This window comes from Dermochelys coriacea, chromosome 20, assembly GCF_009764565.3.
Source record: "Dermochelys coriacea isolate rDerCor1 chromosome 20, rDerCor1.pri.v4, whole genome shotgun sequence".
In the NCBI taxonomy this organism is placed as follows: domain Eukaryota; kingdom Metazoa; phylum Chordata; order Testudines; family Dermochelyidae; genus Dermochelys; species Dermochelys coriacea.
Window position 1 is genome coordinate 18,984,761 of NC_050087.2, and position 19,898 is coordinate 19,004,658.

The 19,898-nt window shown below is 45.6% G+C and overlaps 1 protein-coding gene across 11 annotated transcripts in view; it reads right to left on the reverse strand.

Moving 5' to 3' along the window:
• Positions 1-6,342: 6,342 nt before the first annotated feature.
• LPAR2 (lysophosphatidic acid receptor 2) overlaps positions 6,343-19,898 on the reverse strand; it is a 42,059-nt gene continuing 28,503 nt past the window's right edge. For 10 of the 11 annotated variants that reach the window (XM_038378063.2, XM_038378058.2, XM_038378066.2 and 7 more), the window contains one exon: positions 6,343-12,195. In XM_038378063.2, coding sequence (XP_038233991.1) covers positions 11,894-12,195 — 302 coding nt within the window. In that variant the 3' untranslated portion in view covers positions 6,343-11,893. Of the gene's footprint in view, positions 12,196-12,639; positions 12,733-19,898 lie in introns of all 11 variants that reach the window. The other variant, XR_006278438.1, reaches the window with a different exon arrangement.

Sequence of the window (19,898 nt, forward strand, 5' to 3'; positions counted from 1 at the left end):
ACCTCCAGCATACTGAGGGCCTAATTCTCCACTGCCCAGCACTCTGTGTCATCATCTACACCTGCCCAAAGTGGGTACAAAGCACTCCATTCTGATTTAGCACCGTTTTAACACCCACTTTGGTGCTCGCTTTTCATGGATATAAATAATTGTACAAAGTGCAGTGCAGTGGAGAATCAGGTCCAGTCAGTTCACAGGGGGAGATTTTCTTACAGCACAAAGGGCAGCAAGCACCAGATTTTTAAAGATACTGAAGCATCTAAAGATGCAGATCGACTGGAGTTAGGCACTGAGGAACTTCTGAAAATCCCACTGGACGCCCTAAATAATTTTGAAAATCTAGCCCTAGCTGTCTCCTATTGTACCTTTGAAAATCTTCTCCACTATCTCCATGTTGTTTAGTCTCTTTTAGTTTGTAGAGGGAAACTGCTCACTTGCTAGCTACCAGGGTGCTTGCTGGGACCCTGCAAATCCATCGGTGTGTATTAAAGGTCTGATTTAGGCAAACAGACGTATTAGAATTTGCTGCTGTCAAATCAACAGAGAGGGGGCTGCTTGCCTACCAAGTCTCATTCTGATCTTTTTTATTCCAGTGTAAATCAGGAGTCCACTAAAGCCAATGGCGTCACTTTGCTGTAGGTGAAATCAGAATCAGCTCTACACCCATAAGCAATGCTGCCCCTTGAGGTTTCTGCCATACCATAAGGTGGTGTCACCTAGATTCAATCCAAATATTGTCATCAAATACACTTAAGCCTTAGCTACTTGTTTGTTTAAAGCCCTAACTTAACCTTGCAGAACTAGGCTTAATTCCTTGCTGCCCTGCACATTGTATGAGTAATTTACACCTATTAAAGGAAAGTGGATGCAAAAAATCAGACTTCTTCCCTCAGCCACCCTCCTGGGAGAATGCTGCACCTACTTTGCATACCAATAAATGATTCTTGAAAGAACCAGGCACCAGGCCCAGGGAGAACCAATGATTGAATGAAGCTTTGATGCCCCTAGTGGACACACTGCTCCATTGCGCTGCAGAGCTGCTTACCTCGTAAGCCAGGGATGGGCAAATATTTTGGCCTGAGGACCACATCTGGGTGGGAAATTGCATGCAGGGCCATGAATGTAGGCCTGGGGCAGGGGGTTGGGATGTGGGAGAGAGTGCAGGGTGTGGGTGCGATGTGCATGAAGGGGCTCAGGGCTAGGGGGCTGGGGTGCAGGATGGGGTATGGAGTGTGGGTGGGGGCTCAGGGTAGGGAGTTGGGTGCAGGAAGGGTGCAGCTCTGGCCCGGCTCCACTTACCTTGAGGCGGCTCCAGCGTGGCAGTGGCGTGCAGCGGGGCTAAGGCAGGCTCCCTGCCTGCCCCTGGCCTGCACCACTCCCAGAACCAGCCGGCACCACGTCCTTGACAGCCCTTGGGGGGGCAGAGGGCTCTGCGGGCTGCCCTCTCCTGCTGGTACCTGCCTTGAAGGTCCCATTGGCCGCAGTTCCCTGTTCCTGGCCAATGGGAGCTGCGGAAGATGGTGCCTGCAGGTGAGGGCAGCGCGTGGAGCCCTGCCCCCCTCCCTCCCCAGGGCCACAGGGACGTGGTGCCAGCCGCTTCTGGGAGCAGCATGGGGCCAGGGCAGGCAGGGAGCACCACGGTGCCACGGGAATGGCAATCCTGCAGGCCGGAACCAAAGCCCTGACAGGCTGGATCTGGCCTGGGGGGCCGTAGGTTTGCCCACCCCTATTGTAAGCTCTACACATTTCTGATATGAACAGTGACAGCTGTTACAGAATTCTTCCAGACTTGTCCAACATGCATAATGCACAATCAATGCCCCAGAGACAAGGAGCCGATTGATTACACCATGTAGAAACACTCACTCACTCTGGCTTTTTAATAGAGAAAACAATGTTGTACCATAAAAAAGTCCCAGCTTGACACGGTGCCAATGGAAAGTTCCAGGCTGCAGAGCACTTTGTGGGGTTTAGGTAGCAGCTTTCCCATCATGGGAGCATCATCGCTGCATGTCATCCCTGAATTTTATTTTAGGTATGAATCATGTCCTGACTCCCTTCAGAATGGCTTTGCCACTTCTTTCCAGGTGCTACAGTAACTTGCTCACAACCCAACTTTTGTCTGGATGTCAGAAGCCCAAGACATTCACGTGTTGGAACATGACAATATGACAAAATGTATTGCTCATTCTTTGCGCCTCACTGGGATCCTCCTGCCTTTGGCCTTCACATTCCTTAAGGACTTTCAATCAGTAACTCCAACTTTCATTCTGCACAATCTGTGCTTAAATTCTGAGGCATGATCCACTGAACTATTGTGATACCACCCCGTGGGCATCTGTGGCATTGCAGATGCTGTCATATGGATTCACTTGTAAGCTGCAGAGACAGTGCCTGCAGGTGAGGGCAGCACGTGGAGCCCCTGCCTCCTTTCACCATCAGGGCCGCAGGGGACTGGTGCCAGCCGCTTCCAGGAGTGGCAAAGGGCCAGGGCAGGCAGGAGCCTGCCTTAGCTCCGCAGCGCCATGGGGTGGCAATCCTGCAGGCTGGAACCAAAGCCCCGACGGGCTGGATCCGGAAATAACAGAACTCCACAAGCTGTCACATTCAGCCCCCAACTAAAAACTCTCCAGCGCATCATCAAAGATTTACAACCTATCCTGAAAAATATATAGGTTTTTTCTCATAGACCTTGGGAGACAGACCAGTCCTCGCTTACAGACAGCCCCACAACCTGAAGCAAATACTCTCCAGCAACCACACACCAAAAACACTAACCCAGGAACCTATTCTTGCAACAAGCCCGATGCATACTCTGTCCACATATTATTCAAGTGACACCATCATAGGACCTAATCACATTAGCCACGCCATCAGGGGATCATTCACCTGCACATCTACCAATGGGATATATGCTATCCTGTGCCAGCAATGCCCCTCTGCCATGTACATTGGCCAAATCAGACAGTCTCAATGCAAAAGAATAAATGGACACAAATTTGACATCAGGAATCAGAACATTCCAAAAACCGGTAGAACACTTCAACCTCTCTGGCCACTCTGTAGCTCATGAAAGCTTATGCTCTAATAATTTGTTAGTCTCTAAGGTGCCACAAGTACTCCTTTTCTTCTGGCCACTCAGTAAAGATTCAAGGGTGACAATTTTGCAACAAGAAAAGGAGTACTTGTGGCAACTTAGAGACTAACAAATTTATTAGAGCATAAGCTTTCGTGAGCTACAGCTCACTTCATCGGATGCATTTTTGCAACAGAAAAGCTTCAAAAACAGACTCAAAAGGAGAAACTGCTGAGCTTGAATTAATATGCAAAACTAGATACCATTAACTTGGGTTTGAATAGAGACTGGGAGTGGCTGGGTCATTACACATATTGAATCTATTTCCTTAAGTTAAGTATCCTCACACCTTCTTGTCACTGTCTAAATGGGCCATCTTGATTATCACTACAAAAGTTTTTTTCTCCTGCTGATAATAGCTTATCTTAACTAATTAGCCTTTTACAGTTTGTATGGAAAACTTCCAACTTCTCTGTATGTATATATCTTCTTACTATATGTTCCATTCCATGCAACCGATGAAGTGGGCTGTAGCCCATGAAAGCTTATGCTCTAATAAATTTGTTAGTCTCTAAGTTGCCACAAGGACTCCTGTTCTTTTTAAGGGACATTTTCCACTAGTTTTCAACACAAACTTTTCCAAATATGGCTGGTCCCTGCCCCATTTTGAGCTTTGAATGCCACATTTACAGACAGATGATTTTATTTCTTTGGCCAGCCTGACACAAACAGCCTCATGACACCCTCTAGCCTAAGAGCCCCTTGTAGACTACATCCATGTTTCGCAGCCATACAACAATATGGGAAGGATACAACTCGAATAAATCCTGAACTTGATTGTCATACTAAGATGATGTTGATTCCATATCTGTTTTAAACGGCCCATAGCAGGTGCTGCGATGCCAATCCGTTGGAGACCCTCCGTGTGAGAATTGGAGGAGCTGGTAAGCATAGGCCCCAACTTCTCCTGGCACCAGTGGGTGCTTGCGCACCCCCTGTCCTCCTGACACCACCACCAAAGGAACATTTGAAATACATTTTAGAACTAGTTTTTCCACTGTTTTCTTTTCCTGTTCATAAAACCACGTGAGAAGCTGGAAATCGTAAGGCCAGGCTAAAATCGCCAAGGATTCACCAAGTTAGGCTGAACATTCACAGCTCTCACTGGTGCCAACAGAAATGGAGAGTGTTCACATGGCACAAGAACGCCAAGACAACTCAGTATTTGGAGTTAAGAGTTTTTGAGGGTCCAGTGTTGGGGTACTAGAGGGGAGAAGTCTTCTGCACTTGTAGGTTTGTTTCATTATATACAGCACCAGGGTGGGGAGTGAAGAGATGAGGGTGTGAATTATTTAGGTTTCTTAATGCCTGGGCATTGCTATTCATTATTCTGTGTGTTTAATCTAAGCTCCGTGTCACATATGCAGAGTTATGTTAAAAGATACATTTGGATGGATAATGTAATGCTCTAGAGGAGTTTAACTTGGAGACGTGCACTCTCATTGGTCTAATTGCTGTAGGATGGATGGGTATTACCTTTTATAAAAATTTGATTTTAAAAAAGAAAGATGCAACTCCATGACTCAAAGGCAAATGTAGAACTAAACCATCCAACTAAAACTTCGATGCTTGAAAGTTTGCATTGTGGCCTGAAAGGAGGATCAAAAGCTTTCAAAACTTATTACTGACCTTGGCACAAAAAGTGGGAGTGTGCTAATAAAATACAGACTAACACGGCTGCTACTCTGAAGCCTAATAAAGTTTCAAAAGAAAAGGAGTACTTGTGGCACCTTAGAGACTAACAATTTATTAGAGCATAAGCTTTCGTGAGCTACAGCTCACTTCATCGGATGCATTAGTAATTAGTAATGCATCCGATGAAGTGAGCTGTAGCTCACGAAAGCTTATGCTCTAATAAATTTGTTAGTCTCTAAGGGTGCCACAAGTACTCCTTTTCTTTTTGAGAATACAGACTAACACGGCTGCTACTCTGAAACTAATAAAGTTTGCGGATGATACAAAGCTGGGAGGTATCGCCAATTTAGAGAGAGAGACCGGGATATCATACAGGAGGATCTGGATGACCTTGTAAACTGGAGTAATAGTAATAGGATGAAATTTAATAGTGAGAAGTGTAAGGTCATGCATTTAGGGATTAATAACAAGAATTTTACTTCTAAACTGGGGATGCATCAATTAGAAGTAACTGAGGAGGAGAAGGACCTTGGAGTATTGGTTAATCATAGGATGACAATGAGCTGCCAGCGTGATATGGCCATGAAAAAAGCTAATGCAGTCTTGGGATGCATCAGGCGAGGTACTTCCAGTAGAGATAAGGAGGAGTTAGTACCATTATACAAGGCACTGGTGAGACCTCACCTGGAATAGTATGTGCAGTTCTGGTCTCCAATGTTAAGAAGGATTATTCAAACTAGAACAGGTACAGAGAAGGGCTACTAGGATGATCGAAGGAATGGAAACCTGTCTTATGAAAGGAGACTCAAGGAGCTTGGCTTGTTTAGCCTAACTAAAAGAAGGTTGAGGGGAGATATGATTGCTCTCTATAAATATATCAGAGGGATAAATACCAGAGAGGGAGAGGAATTATTTAAGCTCAATACCAATGTGGACACAAGAACAAATGGATATAAACTGGTCATTGGGAAGTTTAGACTTGAAATTAGAGGAAGATTTCTAACATCAGAGGAGTGAAGTTCTGGAACAGCCTTCAAGGGAAGCAGTGGGGGTAAAAACTATCTGGCTTTAAGATTAGATTCAATAAGTTTATGGAGGAGATGGTATGATGGGATAACATGATTTTGGCAATTAATTGATCCTTAAATATTCATGGTAAATAGGCCCAATGGCGTGTGATGGGATGGGATCTGAGTTACTACAGAAAATTCTTTCCTGGGTATCTGGCTGGTGAATCTTGCCCATATGCTCAGGGTTTAGCTGATCGCCATATTTGGGGTCGGGAAGGAATTTTCCTCCAGGGCAGATTGGAAGAGGCGCTGGAGGTTTTTCACTTTCCTCTGTAGCATGGGGCACGGGTCACTTGCTGGAGGATTCTCTGTTCCTTGAAGTCTTTAAACCATGATTTGAGGACTTCAATAGCTCAGACATAGGTGAGAGGTTTTTCGCAGGAGTGGGTGGGTGAGATTCTGTGGCCTGCGTTGTGCAGGAGGTCGGACTAGATGACAATGGTCCCTTCTGACCTTAATATCTGTGAATCTATGAAAACCAACTTTGGACAAGAGATCAGCTCATTGAATATGTGAATTACCAGTTTATTCACATGGCTGTTTTTCAAAGGACATAACACGCAATTCTCAAGCGTGAAGTCTCCACCTTCCTATTGCACTGTCAGTTATTGAATCACTTGGGGATAGTCATGAACAGACCCACAGCAGCATTGACTCTGCCTGTCTATCGTTTTGTAGTACACCCATAAGCTTGGTATCTGAGTGCTTTTAAAAACCATAGCTCTGACAGTTTAAATGTAGCTGGCGGTTCTCCTTTCACAATCAGCCCAGTGACACAGTCTCTGTGGGGTTCTAGGAATGCACAAACACAGGAACAGCCAGCCCAGCTCAGAGCAAGCATCCAGCCAGCCCAGTCTCAAATGGTGGCTGGTGAAGGCACCAGCAACCCTGCAGTGGCTGTTATGAGATAAATTGCCTGCTGGAAAGCTCCTCCTAACTCCCAGGAGTTGCAGGTTGGTTTATGGCAGGTAGTATTAGAACAACTGTCTAAGATACAGCAATGGAGACATTCCCATAAGATTTTTTTTACTAACAGTAACAATTACAGTGCAGCCAGGGTCACTGCAAACTGCAAAAAAGTGCAGGGAGCTAGGCCAAGGCCACCCATCTTGCAAGCACTGTCTCATATGTTCACTTTATTTACACCAGGGTCCCTCTGCGCCCCTTTGGCATGTGAATGGGAATCAGGAGCTTACTGTTCATGCAGAGCAGATAAGATTTTGGGCCAATTTTTTCAAAATTTGCATGCCTAAGGTCAGGCACTAATGGGAGTTGCATGGGCTAAGCCCATCTGAAAATGAGACTACTTATCCACCAGCTAAGTATCTAACTTTAGACTTGCAAATTAGGAAATTTTGTGGTTTAAGGTTTCTGCTAATTGAATTGATGCAATTAATCTTCCTTCCCAGCACAGTTTCAAGGTGCCCAGAGCCAAATCTGGCTGCAAAAGGGGCTCCTTTGGAACTAGGGCTCTTGAGCTGTAGCACGCGAGCCCTGGATGATCCTTTCACTTCCGCTTCCCATGTAGCATTCACACCCATATGCTGTGCACAAGAGCAACTGTCAAATGACTTTACCTGTGATTCCCTGAGCAACCTGTATTCAGGAAACTCAACTGATGTCTACGACTAGCATGTATTTATGTTTATATCAGCCAAAACAAATATTGCCTGTGTGTATGATTTACAGGGCACAATGGAAAGCTTCTCACACACTGACTTTACATCAGGTCTTTCCTGCAGTATTTCTATGTGATCTTTCTTTCCTGAACTACCTCTGTTGGGCATGCACTTTCCATGGCAGAAAGAAGCCAGGCTTTGCAACTATATTAAAACATGTCCCAAGCCACAAAGAAAGAAAAAGCTTTTTGAGCCAATGCTTTACTGACCCCATAATCCTCTAAGCACTGGCTGTCTCCTAGCTAGCCTTAGACAACTTCCCTTTGCCTATCCCAAGTGTTCTCTACTTGTTAAAAATAACGCTACACTTCTATTGCTCCCAGCTACTTGATACTGAGCAACAATAGATGAGAATTGAAAATACCTACTACCCTCTTAGAGGAGCACAGGTGTTTCTGGAGAGTTTGGCCTGCTAGGGTTCTCCCTTTCAGTTGGCCCTGCTCACAATACTACAGCTGTTTTACTATCCAGCCATCACCCAAATCACTGAGTTGCAGAAGGATGGGTGAGCCTTTGGGATCTTCACAAATAATTTCCCCTTAAACAATTCCTCATCTCTCCCACTTCTTCCAGTTTTTGTTCCAACAAACAAAACTTGCACTACACCTTCAATGTTAGCCTCCTTTCAGAATTGCCCTTGTATGACTTTAGGCAGTAAGTTTCTTAAGGAATTCCAGCTACTAGCAAGGCACGATCCCTCATTCCTGGAACCACGTGCCCTAACTTTGATCAAGCTGTGTGTTCTCACATATCCCATATCTAATCCCTTAAAAATAGCTCCTAGGTGTCTTTTCCTTCCTTCCTTCCAATGGTCAACGAGTCTGTAATCGCCACATGCATCTCTGACATCTAGAGCAATACAATGCTGGCAAATTTCAGGCTGCAGGAAGATTTTCTCATTGGAAGTTTGAAAAAGTAGATGATGAAACTTCAAAGGGAGGTTCATACTTCAACATTAGAAATCCATTATTTTTCTACTTGAGATGAAGAGAGCAAGGGATGCTAGCTTTGCTGTCAATATTGCCTCCTTTTTTGTCTTGAACACTGAGCAAAGACAACCGAGGTGAAATGAACAGCACAGGTACAATGTGTCATGAATCCAGTGTGACAAAGAACAAAACTCACATGCACTTTACAACATCTCATTCATGAGCAATGAGAAAGTTATTTCTGGAGTCTGTAAGTTGCCTTTACGAAGCTAACATTTTAGTAGAAAACATTACAACCTGCTCTGAAAAGCATGTTAGACTCACCAAGAAGAATGGGAAATTTAACATAAAAGGGTACTTCCTGTCCCCATGTAATTAGATAAGGGCTTTGTGTTTCCTGGAAAGTGAATTTCTTGTACAGCGTACTGAACAACCTCAGGTCCTCTTTTGATCATGTGGACTCCATATACACCATTTATCTCCATTGCTAGGTGGTTTGTGTCTGCACCTGTCAATCTTGACTCACTGACTCTCCCTTTCCTTTCAAGTTTCATCTGACATCATTTTCCACTCTTGCTTCTACGCTTCTTATTTTCCCTCTCCCAGATCTATTAGATCTACTTGGAAATCAGCTCGATTTCTAAGGGTTAAGTCACTCAGGAAGAGAAATCTCATTAAAGACTCAAGCCACTCTCTTTCCATTCAGAATGTGTGATAGCTGTCATTCAGAGGAGATATGGGCCATGTCTCTCTCTTTATAGTCGCTGTCTTTATTGGGTTGGGGAGGTGCATTCTGAAGGAGAATAAATCAGGCTGAATTTTGGCATAGTCGTTACTCAACCATCCAACTCCATTGTTACAGATAAAGTACCGACAAGCTCTAAGGCAGGGCAATCAGAGGGGAGTGTCTGGCTGGCACAAGCCATTAGAACCAACAAGAACTCATGTACAACAATCTGTCACTGCTCATACAGGTTCAGTTCTCAGGCTAGTTTTAAATAAACTAGTTAAAAATACAAAAAAACAAAGATGAGCTTCTATATGGTGGCAGTAAAGTGTCAAATAAAGGAAAATTATTATTAATTATTATTATTATTAACAATTCCCTTCCTCCACTGAGACACCTGCAGGAAACTACTTGTAAGAGTGGACTTAATTGTTCTCTGTAACAGTGCAACAGCTGCAGCCCAGCAGACTGGGTGAGGTCAGGCTAGTTAGCTGACCTCTCTGGGAGGAATGTGCACAACTTATTAAAAGCCCAATTGGGCATAAAAGCCAACTGCAATTCTTGAAGGGCTGCATGTCATTTCATCCACTATAAAGATTCATTCATAACCAGCATGCAGCACAGTCAATGGCTTTTCCCCTGGAAATAATTTTGGTACCAATCCCACAGCTAAACACCACAACTAATGAACACTTTTAATTAATTTTATCCTGTTAATAAAAGAGGAAGCCTGGACAAATATGTCTAAGATAATTTTGCTTTGCTTTTCTGACAGAGGAACTTTTATTGCTTCGCTGCTTCAAGGTTTTTGCAGAAGCTGTAGGAAAATTGTTAGGTTTGAACTGCGCACAGCAGACTATCAGTGACAAAATCCAGGAGTTAACAAATATAGGATCCACCTCATTGCTAGTGGAAATTGGCCATTGACTTCAATGGAGCTGTGCTAATCTGCACCAGTAGAGAATTTAGGCCATAAAGCCCTTGGGTGCAACTGCAGCTGTTCCACAGGGTTAATCTCTTTTCTTTTTGGTGGAAAATATTTAGAATCAAAAATCCTCTGCCAATCAAGCAAAGCACTGCCCATTTTCTCTGAGCTCCATGACACGGAAGTTTAAAAGGTAACAGCTTCCAACCATGACGAAGCTATGCAACATGTCTGAAGGCTGTTTCTTAGTTGTATCTGGATTTCTGAGCCACTGCTAGTGACAGTCATCTAGCTAAACAGAAGTAACTACGACTGTAACATTGGCAATCCCCCAATCAACATTGGACCCGATCCTGAGACGTGCTGATGTCAGTGGGTGTTGAGGGAGCTCAGCACCTGAAAGGATCAGGCTGTTTAATTTTTAAAAATTTAAATATTTTGTGTTAAAGGTTATAGGTGTTGGTCTACCATCGCTCCCACTGGAGCCAAGGGTAAAACCCCCTTTGCTACTGTGGGAGCAGACTCAGGCGAACACTGCGTGCTTTTGCAAATCTCACCCTAAAGTTTTGTTAATGACATTGAAGAAGTTCGGAGAATTGTTTAGTCTCCCACACAGCCAGTGTCACAAATATTCTCTCTGTAGTAAAGTGTCTGCCTCCAGTAGGGGGCACCAAAATGACAATCAAACTTATATTATCACAGTGTTCACATACATTTCAAGAGGCAAATAATACTCTGGTGCCATAAATCCACTGAAATCAATGGAGTTACTCCAGCAGAGAATTTGGCTCTAAGCATATTGATGGTGAGAAATGCTTCTTGTTTCTGTGCTGCACCAAGACAAAAAGAGGTCTTGGTTTGCCTTTCAGACCACGTTTGAAATGGTGGTGTTTACATGCTATTTGAATAATTGAGGGTTAAGCTACAAACTGCACATTAAAAACTAGGGGAAAGTGCTGATTGCCTCAGACTCCAACACAAAGCTGCCGAAAGGGCTCTTAGTGAGTGGAAAGGGTTAGTTTCATGGGAACGTGACTCACTGCATCTTCATGAAAAGGCAATGAATTTGCAGTCAAGACTATAAAGTACTGTGTAGTACACGTAACAAAACACCAATGCTCTTGGAGCTTTTAGCTGCAGCTTCCTCTAGCCCAGGAAAGTGGAAGGTGTTTCTCGGGCAATCTGGAAAAGCCCACAAAACTTGGAAATTCAGTAACAAACTGCTTCTCATAAAGGAATTCACATAAACTAGATCTTCCCTAGAGACACCTTGAAGAGAACAGGATTTTCAAAATCTGTGGATCAGAAGTCTCTCAGGCAAAAGTCTCAAGCAAAGCTCTTGCTGATTTCAATAAGTAAGGACAGATTAAGCAAAAGGGCTTTGGCCCTGGAATACCACAGCATTGGAACGACCATTCCTCTAGGTAGTAATACTGAAGACATGAATACATGTCTCACGTAGAAATACTTGTACAAGCATCTCGGTTAACAAGCAGCATGCCTTTTGGAGGCTACTACATTAAATCAACAGTGCTGTTAAAAACAGCAGCTCTTTAATAGTGGGTATGTAACTGAAAGTCCGTCGGTGCTAAGCAAGGCACTGCTTGGCACTGCCTTAACAGCTTTTCGCCCCATTCTGCTGACCCTACTCTTTATCCAAACATTTATGCTTTCAAAAAAGTTTAGTGTTTTTTTTTTTAAAAAGGTTCTTCTGCTTGACAAACAGGTCACCCAGATCTCTGTTCTTGGCTGGTCACTATGGAGCGGTGCGGATGAACCCTGAGCTAGGGTCCTACAGTGAGGAGTCCATGATAGAATGGCCGTTCTGAGAGAGAATCCTGCGTTTTGTGACATTGGACTTGACCGACGCGGCAGAGTATTTGGGATTCCTGTAGCAGATAAAGCAGAGGATCTTCCAGAAGGTGCTGCGCATCTCATTGTCCCGATAGGAGTAGACAATGGCGTTGATGAGCGAATTGATCTCTGCCAGCAAGAGGACGTACTTCTCCATTGCCAGCACATTGCAGCTCTCGCAGGCCAAGCCATCCAGCAGGAGCAGCACCTGGCCTGGAGTCCAGCAGATAACGAAGGCACCTGGGAAGAGAAGAAAAGCTGTAAGAAGCAAGTGAGGCACTAGGACTCCTGCCTCTGACTTGCTGGGGGGGTCAGGACCTTGGGTGAGTCTCCTGCCTCCACAGCTGGTCAGGAAATGTTCCCCCCCACTCCAACAAAACAAAGAGAATGAGATTAAAAAGATATATTCAAATTTTTGGTTTTCATAGAAAACCTGAAAGAGGTGGTTAATTATAGCAGGTTATTTCCGACAGAAATGTCTTTCTGCAAAAAAGACTTTCTGTCAAAAAGTCATTTTAGGTGGAAAATTTTCAGCTAGCTTTTATCTCAGTTTTGCTAGCTATATGACAAACTGACTTCCGCTCTCCTTCCCATGGTGGGTGTTACTAAACGCAGTTAATTAATGCTAAATTGACAAATGCAAAGAAATGCGCATAGGAGGAAATAACAGAACTATTTATATACCATACAGGTTTCTACAGTAACTCTGTCAACTCTGAGAAAAGACTTGGGCGTCATTGTGTGCAGCTCAATGAAGATCTCTGCTCAAATATGCAGCTTCAGTGAAATAGGCAAACAAAATAGGATGATTAAGTAATAATCTGGAAAATATCCCAACACAATTATATAAATCAATGGTTCATTATCTGAAATTCTGGGTGCAGTACTGGTCACCCCATATCAGAAAACAACATTGCAGAATTAGAAGGGGTTCAGAGAAGGGTGAGGAGCATGATCAAAGGCCTGGAAAAATTCTGTTCTGAAGAGAGATTGAAAAGCTTGGCATTGTTTCCCTACGAGAAGAGAGGATGTGATATGCCTACACCTTGAATACTGTGTGCAGTTCTGGTCGCATCCTTTCAAAAAGATGTGTGTGATTTGGAAAAGAGGCAGAGAAGGAAAACTACGCTTAGAGGTATGGAACAGATTCCATACGAAGACAGATTAAAAAAACTGGAACTGTTTAGTTTAGAAAAGAGACAATTAAGGGGAGATATGATAGAGGTCCATAAAATCATGAATGATTTGGAGAAAGTGAATAAGGAAGTGTTATTTATCCCTTCACCTAACACAAGAACTAGGAGTTACCCAATGAAATAAATAGGCAGCAGATTTTAAAATAAACTAAAAGGAAGTACTTCACACAACACAGTCAACCTGTGAAACTTCTTGCCTGTGAGAAAATGTGAAGGCCAAAAGTATAACTGGGTTCAAAAAAAAAAAAAAAAAAAAAGATTAGATAAGTTCATGGAGGACAGGTCCATCAATGGCTATTACCCAAAACAACCCCATACTCTGGGTGTCCCTAAACCTCCAACTGCCAGAAACTGGGACTGGACAACAGGGGATGGATCACTCAAAGTGCCCTGGTTTGTTCATTCCCTCTGAATCACCTGGCACCAGCCTCTGTCAGAAGACAGGATACTGGGCTAGATGGACCATTGATCTGACCCAGTATGGCCATTCTTTTGTTCTTAAGGGTCATTTCCCTTTATTCCTATACTTTGATCAGACTGGGAACAAAGACATTTGTTTGGGGACTCAAATTATAGACACATTCTGTACACATAGGGACAGTAACTCAGGAATATCTATTCATCCTGTCTTGTAACACAAGAACTAGGGGATATGCAGGAAAACTGAATGGTGGCAAATTCAAAACTGAGAAAAGTATATACTTTTTCACACACAATCTAATGGAACTCATTGCTACAAAATTTCATTGAAGACAAGAGCTCAGCAGGATTCAAAAAAAGAGTTGGCCATTCAAAGGCATAACAAGGATATCCATAATTATAATAGCGAGGATTAAATAAATAACCAAACATTTTGGAAGCGATCTAAACTCTCCTGCTTTAGGACATGAGCCCAATCCTCTGGCTGTAATGAATCAATAACTTCCCCTGGGGGTACGTTATCCCATCACTTCCTTCTGCAGGGCTTCTTGCATCTTACCATAGTCAGAGATGGAAGACAGGGCTGGCTGGGTGCCTAGGTCTGTCTGTTCCTGGCAATTTCTGTATTCCTTCTGAAGAGATCCATGTTGCTCGAAAGCTTGTCTCTTTCACCAACAGAAGTTGGTCCAACAAAAGATATTACCTCACCCACCTTGTCTCTCTAATATCCTGGGGCCAACATGGCTACAACACCACTGCAAACTACTGTTTGGGAAATCCTTTAGCAGAAGGATTTTGAAGGACAAAGGATGGCCATTCTGTCGATGAATGAGGAGGAGGGGGGAGTGGGAAGGAATTTCTAGGGCGATTATTGTGCATTCTGAACCCCCTGCTATTTACAGTTGTGCTTTTAGTTCTGAGGCTGCCATAAACCACGCACTCCCCCGCTAGCATTCAAGGATGTGTCTTGTTACACCAGGGGTTTATCCTGGCCTGTCTCCTGGGGGAGGGTGGAGCAGAAGTAACAGTACTCACTGGGAGTTTTTCCAACTACACCCTTTACTGGAAATCATCTGCTAGGAAGAAAAACTGCCACAAGGGTGCTGCAAAATGAGAGACTGACTCCAAAACCTTTTATTAAAAGGAACAAAGAAAAAGGCAGCACTGGTGGGGGGGTCAGGGCAGCAGCAGCTGCTTTCTGGGCAAAGCTGGGTTTCTCTGCAACTCCAATAAACTTCCTTCCAGGGTCATTGCTTTGGTCCTAATTTCAGAGGGAGGAGGGGGGACAAAAAGAAATTCTGCACTCAGCTGAATATTAGCCTTTAGAAAAGTGTGCGCACCAGTGTGTCACTAAGGGAGGGCTGATGCCCCCAGCTTGTGAGAGAGCCTGTCTCCAGCCCATGCACGCTGGGCCAAATTCTCCAGGGCTGAGTGCCCACAACGGGGGCCAAGTTCCCTGAAAAGCTCTGTTGCCTCTTCAGCACCTAAACAAAGGGGCTGGACTCTCAAAGGTGTGCTGCACCCAATGCCCTCACCCATGTTTTGGTGCCTAAATGGGAGCTAAGTTCTTTGGAAAATCTAATTCCCCATAGTGGTCCGCTGACAACCGCTTTGAGGCTGTTGGGCCCTGTCCTGTGATTTCACTCTCATTCCCCAGTTACAAAAGCTCTGTCTAGGGGCTCATACCATAGGAAAGTTATTTCAACAAAAGGTAGGGTGTGCATTTAACTCACTACCTCTGTTCTGGGATAAGAGCTTGCATGGGACACTCGATCTGGAATAAGAGTGTTCACACGGAGAGCTCTTCTGGGTAGCTATTGGTAATCCAAGCCCTTAAAGGTCATTGAGAAGACAGAAATCCATGAACTTTAGGAAAGTCCACATTTGCCATCCCACCCATTCACCTTGCTCGCTCTAATACAAAATGAAACTTTTCCAACCCAAAAGCATCTTTCACATACCCCATATTGACAGGTTTCAGAGTAGCAGCCGTGTTAGTCTGTATTCGCAAAAGAAAAGGAGTACTTGTGTCACCTTAGAGACTAACAAATTTATTAGAGCATAAGCTTTCGTGAGCTACAGCTCACGAAAGCTTATGCTCTAATAAATTTGTTATACCCCATATTGACAGTTCCCTGAAGATTAACCATTTCAGAAGCTCTCTCTCTCTCTTCATCATCATCACACACCCCCTTTCCCCACACAGAACTCCTGAACACTGACATTAACCAGATGCTTTTGGCTTCCTTTATTGAGCAGTAAGTTGTCTCACTCTTGCTGTTTCCCCAGATTTTACAGAGCAAGTACAGGGGTGTTAATTACTGAGCCAAGTCTCCGTTGATGCAACTCGAGTAGAGTCAATAGAGTTACAACAGCAGAGAATACAGCCCAGTTATGAATCATCTGGTGCCCTCTGCGGCTGCTGGGATATGCTCATGTGCAGTTGCAGGTCTGTCTTTTGAAGACCAGAGAGGCACACGGGGCAGGATCAGGCAATGGAAGGCCGAGGAAGCCCTTCCTCCCATCACCTTGCCCTGACCCACAAACACGATGCAAGTGCCTCACACCATCCGCCCGCTCCATCCCTGTGCTCAGGCCATGGCCAAGACTTCCAGGGAACCCAAGGGACCATGCGTCATGCACACACGCGCCCACAAGCCTAAACAAGAATGGGCTGTCTCACTGTCAGAGCCATGCAAACAGCTTTGACCCTGTCCTGACTCCACTGAAATCCCCAAAGGGCTCCGGCAGTACGGACTCTACAGAGGCCGTTATCTGCCACGGCCCCATTAGGACATGGTTTTCATCCATATTGTCTGGACCAAGGGATAATGTCTCCTGCTGGCCAGCCTCCCCTTGGGCTCTCAATTTGAGCACACAGGGGAGTCTGGTCAGCAATGAATCTGCTCTGCAGTTCGCTAAGGGCCAGGGGCCTGGACTCAGGGGAAATTCTGCTTTCCTTATCCATATGCTGCATCTTCCCTGTCTCCTCCAGTCCCCCCTGCCCCCTTCTGAGTGGTTTCATTCTAAGACCTTTGCACCCCATTTTTAACATCTGTGTCCTACATGATTCTGACACACAGCCTCACACAGCAGTCACACACTTGCTGCCCCTGCAGGTCTCTAACCTCCCTCCTTGTTAACACAGCCACCACACCCGCCAATGCATAAGGGGCAAAATATGTCTCTGTGCACAGTCCAAGTTTGCAGAAGGCTGTGGAGCCGGGCTAAGGGGATGAAAATTATCCCAGGGTTTTAACAGAGCAGAAAATTTCTGCATTAGCTGCTCTGGTGGTACCCTGATGAGCCATATCATTAATGGGTATTTCCCAGCTTTGAGTAGTAAAAAATGGTCTTCCCTTCCCCAACTTTCTCAGATGTCTGGGTGAAGAGCTGGCTCTGCCATTTTCTCCCTGATGTCAGTCCCATGGTGATGGCAGAACCCAGGGTTTCACTGCAGAGATTCCAAGGGCTTTGGCCAATTCCTCTCCGTCTGCCTGCATACGGCCTGCATGTGATGGGCAGAAGGCCCCCACTCCTCACAAAGAGCCAATCGTCTCTTCTTGGCCACCAGTCCCAGCTCCCTGCAAACCTGCACAGAGCCACTCCTCCAGGCTCACCTTGCTCTCCCTTGCTGGTTTCCAGTTCAAGGAGCAAGGAAAGGCTTGAAAGAGGAGGCAAGGGGATCCTAGCAGCAGAAAGATGGGTCAGGTCTGGATTTTTCCCCACCACCACCTTAGACACCCAGGTAAGCATGCCTGCCAGCAGCCAGAAATCCTTCCTCCTTCCCAGCAAGATGCCTTGAAGTCACACTGAAATTAGCTGGTCCCAGTAACCTCCACACAGGGTGGAGTTAGCCACTGTTCTAGGGGGGTGAGAAATAATGTGCCCTGTTACTGACTGCACAAAACAAATAAAACATGTTCCAGCCCCGCTGAACTTGTTTACAGCACCTGATTGATTTCCAGGCAACCATGGGCATGCTACTGGCAGCAGAACATTTGGGGGGGGGGGGGCGCATGCAGCTAAGGCAGTGGTTCCCAAACTGGGATTCGCAGAACGTTACAGGGGGTTCGCCAGAAAAATTTCACTAATGGCAGCCAGGGGACCCCGGGCATTGGAGGCAGCAGATTGGACCAAGTTGCAGGACAGACAGCCTGAGCCCCGGCAGTCAGCGGGACCTGCAACCCAAGCTCAGTGGAGCTCAGTTGACCGGGGCAGTCAACGGGGTCCAGCAGCAGGAGCCCCATGGATGCGGACGAAATTTAAACTTAAATCCCTGGACATATTCATTTTTAGGAGAGGGTTCACGAGATTTCACAATTTAGTGAAAGGGGTTCATGGGCTGTTAAAGTTTGGGAACCACTGAGCTAAGGCAGGAAAACACACAAAACCATAGCACTGTGTTAGCAAGTTGTAACAGGATGAGAGCGCTCATTCTCCTCCAGCAGGGAGACACCAAGGAACCACAGAACTCAGAGTTCTGCTGGCCCCGCCCCTTCCCACTCCCCAGCTCTGCCAGCAGAAGTTTCCAGGGAGTAGCTTCTTTGTTTGCAACTTGAAGGTTTCCCTGACTGAGCAAATTCTGCACTTATCAGGAGATTTGCAAGCTGGGGAGCGTGACCACAGACTCAGATGTGAGCTGGGCTGCAGAGGTTAGGATGACAAGACAGCAAGTGTGAAAAATCGGGACAGGAGATTGGGCGGGGGTGTGTGGGGGGGGTAATAGGCACCTATATAAGGCAAAACCCCAAATATCTGGACTGTCCCAATAAAAACAGGACATCTGGTCACCCTAGCAGAGGCGCTTAACATGTTTATTTATTTCATTTTCATTAAGCACTTTGTATCATGAAGGATGGGACAGCAAGTAATTTATAAAAAACAGAAAATTTCCCTGCACTGGCCCTGCAGTCACCAGGCACTCTGCACCAAGATCCTGACCTGCAATAGCTATGCATGCTGCAGGGAAGCCCTGACACTGCAATACTGATACACTGCACTGAGGTACTGGCGCTGCAGCCTGAATGGTTATAATTATAAATAAATATTCCACCTATGTCTGATGCCTTTCAACCCAAACTGCCTAATGACCTTTAGAGACTATATACACACAAAAACACTAACATGCAGCTGCCTCTGGGGTGCAGGGCAGCAGCCGCAATGCACAACACTGGTCCAGGAGACTGGGACAAACCTTGGGCAGATTCTCTTGGTGTACTTTGCCAGACCTGTGCTGCATTCAATGGAGCTTCACCAATTTATACCAACAGGGAGTTTGGCCCACGGGGGTCTCACAGAGAGCACCACCTGGCGGCTTTAATATTTCTGCAGAGCAGACAGTACCTGATGTTTCAGGGTTTCTGCAGTGATACAATTCTCAGAGCAGTTTCAGTACAAACCTCAGGCAGGACCCAGGCCAGGTGTGTCAAAGACCCTATGAGAGTTACATGCCCAAATCCCACTGACTTTGGACCAGAGTGGGGCACAAATCTCCCCTGGCCCATTTGAAAATACCAGAGTGAAATCTGGTTTCATCATCCTTATCCCCTTTTATTGCAGGGGCTGTAGGTGCCGACTCCGTGGGTGCTCCAAGGGAAAAAAATAAAAGTAGAGTGGATGCTCACACCGCCCGCCAGTGGCCACACGCCGACCAGCTCCTCCCCCTCCAGCGCCTTTTGCCCACCCTGATCAGCTGTTTGGTGGCAGGCAGAAGGCACTGGGGAGAGGGGGCGGAATGGGGGGGTGAGAAGAAGCAGAATAGGGGCTAGAGCCTTGTGGGAAAGAGCAGAGTGAGGGTGGGGGCGGGCCCTCCACACTGAGCGGGGCTGGAGTACACCCAGGGAAAGCTGAAAGTCTGTGCCTGTGGCAGGAGAGATGGAGGACTGCTTCTCTAGAAGCCTCCACACTAGTACAGCTGCTCCCAACTCCACTGGCGTCCATCGTCAACTCCTCCCCCTTAGGAGAGCAGAACACTTTGAATAACGCACGTGTCTGCCAAAGTGCACCCCCACCCCCGGACAGCCAGACATGGGGTGTGATGTCAATACACCGCTCATGTTCCCGGTCTGCGCTGGGCAAAGCTCAGCCTTTGCTCTCTGATGGAACATCACATCTTCTTCCCCCACAACCTCAGGCTCTTTTAAGAGCCATAGCTGCTGGCCATTTTCACAGAGAATGGAGATAAGAGAATTGGAGGGTTGCACTACTCCAGGTGCTCCAATTAGAAGCCGGGGCAAATGCCAAACTCACCCCTTTAGCTGGGCCTTCCCTCAACAACAGCAAAGAAAAGAAAGGTAGAAGGAAAGGGAGAGACAGGGGTGAGGC